At 37.6% G+C, this 4437-nt stretch overlaps 1 protein-coding gene across 1 annotated transcript; it reads right to left on the bottom strand.

Moving 5' to 3' along the window:
* Positions 1–533: 533 nt before the first annotated feature.
* Positions 534–3925, bottom strand: LOC113334095. Its single transcript, XM_026580431.1, has 7 exons — positions 3202–3925; positions 2663–3129; positions 2420–2549; positions 1890–2332; positions 1308–1804; positions 1113–1212; positions 534–929 (listed from the first exon to the last, which is right to left on the bottom strand). The coding sequence occupies exons 1-7, from the start codon at positions 3920–3922 to the stop codon at positions 534–536; spliced, it is 2754 nt and encodes a 917-aa protein (XP_026436216.1). The 5' UTR covers positions 3923–3925.
* Positions 3926–4437: the final 512 nt, after the last annotated feature.

The raw sequence follows: 4437 nt of genomic DNA on the forward strand, positions 1-4437 counted from the left end.
ATTTTAATAAAGTGCCACACTTCCAATATGCAGTTTCTGAAAATGCCACCGTTTTTTTGAGAGTTTATTAAATGTCATACTCTTGACTTTTATCATCCCGTTTTTTTGAGATAACGGTTAACGGCTGTTAGTCTTTGTTAGTACATACGTGGCATTAAATAACCCGTCCAAAATTACATAGAAGCCCCTGAATCAGTTAACAGGGATTGAGTTAATCAGTTCACTGGGATTGAGTTAACCGGCTATAGAGTAGTGAGTTAACTCGCGACTCCGTGCACGTGAGAAAAACGTGCAAGATTTGCTAACGGTCGGAATACACGTGGGATCAATCTAAGAGAAAAAATCGACGATCCATATTTTACCTGGATTTATAACGGTCTTATTCATCATCTTGAAGCTCTATATATACTAATGAAGATCCCAAACTCTTCATTAGTCAATTTCTTCAGAAGTTCAACACATAAAAATGAGCCAAAAGGTTATAAACTCTCCAGGTAGTAACAGTTGCAGTAGTAGTAGCAAGAGCCCCTGAATCAGTTAACATCTTGTGTAGATCCATGGGTGCTAGGTTCTGTTGGTGCTCTTCCAAAGTTTTTAGGTCCTGTTGACTCACCAACAAATGAAGATGTACCTCTGGATTTGTTCACCTTTGCTTTACCCCTTGCACTGCTACTTTCAGGATGATCTCTACTAGTGAAGGTGCAGTTTGCAGCATCATACTCGGTGCTTGGCATGAATCCAGTTGGGTTTTTACCAACATCACCACCAGCACAGGTTCTCTTATTATGACCAGCAGTAGATCCACACTTTCCACATTTCCTTTTCTTCACCACAGTTTCAGGTTCATCATAGCTCCTCTTCCTCTTCTTTGCTGGTCTTCCAGTTTTTCTTTGATAAGGAGGAGGCTTTAAGTTGATGTCCATGGATGCCTGCCAATTAAGATAAGAAGAAGAGAAAAGGAATGAGAAAGTTAAAGTAAAGAAATGAAACCCTAACCCTAAAAGAAATGAGAAATAAGGATATAATAAAGTAGAGAAAAATAAGGATATAATAAAGTAGAGAAAATGTGAATGTATCACATTCAATAATATATTTAATGCTGAAAAAAGTACCTTATCTTCCCAGTTCCATTCACTTATGTCTTCTAGTGGATTTACAGCATCTGCATATATGGTCCTATAATATTCCACAGAGTAGTAAGGAGCACAATAACTGTTCAACCAATCAAACAAATGTGTCAGTTTACAGAAACAAAAGTAATAGCATATTACAACCCAAAAGTAATAGCATATTACAAAATTTCTTACTCTTTCCAGTTTGGCCTGAGCAGTTTCAATGCACATACAGCATGTTGACAAGGGAATCCCCTTAGCTGCCATTGCAAACAAGTGCATTGTTTGTCTACAATGTTCACTGTGAAAATTTTCTTGGTAGACACATTAGTTACCAAATAAACCTGTCCAACCACACTTCCTTCTGTATCAAACTTCCCAACCAAGTCAAGCATCTTATTTATCAACTTAACAGCAGCAGGGACCAAATCATTTTGATTCCACTTAGCAGATTCTTCCCTTCTCTTAAATAACAAACCCATTACTAACTGACCATACATCATGCCTAGTTGGATTATTGGTTTATCTCTCATATTAGAACTCATAGAATTAAATGATTCTGAGAAATTGTTATTCATATGCTCACAACAGCTAATGGGATCAAAATAAGCCCTAGACCAAGTACTTGGATCTTCTTTCCTAAGATATTCACCAGCAGCCGGACTTTCTTTGCATATGTTGTCAAAGTGCTCCTACATTATAGTAACCTGAGTTATTATATAACCTACTAACTATGAATCAAAAAACATAGGGATATTTAAAAAGAGAGGCACAAACCTGAAAATGCCTCACTTTGTAAGCTTTGCATGCATTCCACAATAAGTTGTGCAAGGTTGGTGCCTTGTGGTACTTCTTGAAGTTCTTGTACAAGTGCCTGAAGCAATATCTAACTCTTGCACCAGGGAAAACCTTTGGAACAGATTCCAACAACCCTTTTTGCCTATCAGAAATAAAGGTAATTCTGCCAGCATGATGTGCATTGATTGCTGGAGCCAAATCCTTGAGGAACCCAGTCCAGCTCTCCTTGGTTTCACTCTTAGCCACCTTAATGCCTAAAGGCACCAGAGAATTCTGACCATCAATTGCTGTTGCAGCCATTAGAACACCACCACGCTTTCCAGTTAGATGGCATGCATCTAAACCTATGACTCCCCTGCAAGCTTTCTGAAATCCTCTCATTGGTGCAGCAAATGAAATAGTCATGCTCATGAATGTCTTATCTGCACATTTAGTAACCAACCATTAAATAACTGAGCACCACTTACAAATAAATGAATCAATCATGAATGTCTTAACATAATGTATACCTCTTTTCCCATAAGTGTATTTAGCAACAGACCCTGGATTAGTATGAGCCACCATTGCACAAAAGATGGGTACATCCTTGTAGCTGTCTTCATAATTACCAAACAGATCTTCTAAAAGAAGATTTCTAGCCTTCCATGCACAATATAAGGTATATTGATGTTATGAGTTACAAAAAAGTCTCTTGCAATGTGTTTAGGCTTTGGAATTAAGGCCCCAGCTGTCTGCTTTAACTTCTCATGTACCACATCTTTTACGAACTCAGGATCCGTGGATCTGTTAAAACTCTTTGGATCCGCAACACAAGTGTGTTCTAGATTAACCTTCCTAACAATAAAAGTAGGCTCATGCCTTTTTATGCTAGCATTTACAAACCAGTTACAGCCATACTCTTCCCTAAACCTACATCTCACTCTTAATCTTGTTTTGTCACTCTTATAGACCGTATACTGATAATTATGTTTTACACAGTAACCCCTAAGATGTTTCTTATAAGCACTCTTGTTATTAAAAGCATACTTTACCTCCATCTTAGTAGGATCAACAGGAGTCACCTCTTCTTCTACAGGGAATAATGGTTCTTCTTCTTCATCACTGTGCATATTGAACATTTCTTTCCACTTCTGGTAATCAAGCTTTGGCTTGGAATATTTATCATCATTTACTTCAGGACCATCATTATCCTTATCATTATTCTTGTCATCATTAGAAACTGCAATCAACATCAAAGTGTTAGTACATGTAAAAAATAAACAAAAAATTATAAACACTAAAGGGTCCATACCTTCTTCATTGTCTTCTTCACTACTGCTTGAATCACTGCTTTCATCTCCAACTTTGTATGTCTTGACAATATCTTCATAATCAATATCATTTTCTTCATCACTGTCAAAGATTGGTGGAGCATTTGGGTCTTCAATGGGGTGACATTCATCTACAGTAGTGTTCTCTAGCACCACATTGTCCTCATCATCACCATCACTATTGTCCCCTGCATCAGTCTTATCCCCTGTATCAGTCTTATCCCCTGCATTAGCCTTATCCCCTGCATCAGTCTTATCCCCTGTATCAGTCTTATCCCCTGCATTAGCCTTATCCCCTGCATCAGTCTTATCCCCTGCATCAGTGTTATCCCCTGCAGCAGTGTTGTTTACTTCATCAACCCAGTAATCATGATTAAAGCTATCAACTGGTGTACTGCTAGAACCAACAACAGTGGCTTGACTTAGGCAAGAAAAACCCTGAGATTCCACTTCATTTAACAGATCCATGAACAACAACTTCCTAGATGCTCCTCCATTTGAGTTTTCATTCTTTGATTGAGCATGCAACCTTGGTGATCTCCTTGTAGGTGATATCTTTACTGACTTTTCCTTTGAAACTGGCTTCTTAGCAATCCTCTTAGGTGCCTTCTTAGGAGTCTCATCAATTGTTACTACTGGTTGTTCCATTGCATCCTTAATGAAGTCATTGTCATTCCTAAATTCTGAATTCATTACACTCATTTGTAAACATATGAACCCTTATCATCAGGTACAGCATGCTCCCAAAACTTAAAAAGTCTTCATTTGTAACCAAATACTCAGGCAGACATGGGTCTATGGTCCAATATAAATTGGAATTTCTGTTTCATCAAGATGCAACTTAACACGCAACATCTTCTCAAATTCCTTAAGGTCAATTCTATCTCTATCCATGTGAGGGAATAGCAAATTAAGTTTACTATTCACAACAAACACACTGATATCTCTATATGGATAATATGTATGGTCACTGTAAATGAACAAACAAAATAAAATTCATCAAATTCCACACTTCACACAGAAAAGCCCTAAAATAAAATTCATCAATTCATCAAACACACGAAATTAGGGTTTTAAAAATTCCACACTTCACACAGAAAACTCCTAAAATAAAACTCATCAAACACACGAAATTAGGGTTTGAAATCGTACCATATCCGCTGCTTGTGCTTCCCCTTATTCTTCTTCATCTTCAGCTCCCCAACCCTTTACTCAGA

Source organism: Papaver somniferum, unplaced genomic scaffold, assembly GCF_003573695.1.
Source record: "Papaver somniferum cultivar HN1 unplaced genomic scaffold, ASM357369v1 unplaced-scaffold_135, whole genome shotgun sequence".
Classification (NCBI taxonomy): domain Eukaryota; kingdom Viridiplantae; phylum Streptophyta; class Magnoliopsida; order Ranunculales; family Papaveraceae; genus Papaver; species Papaver somniferum.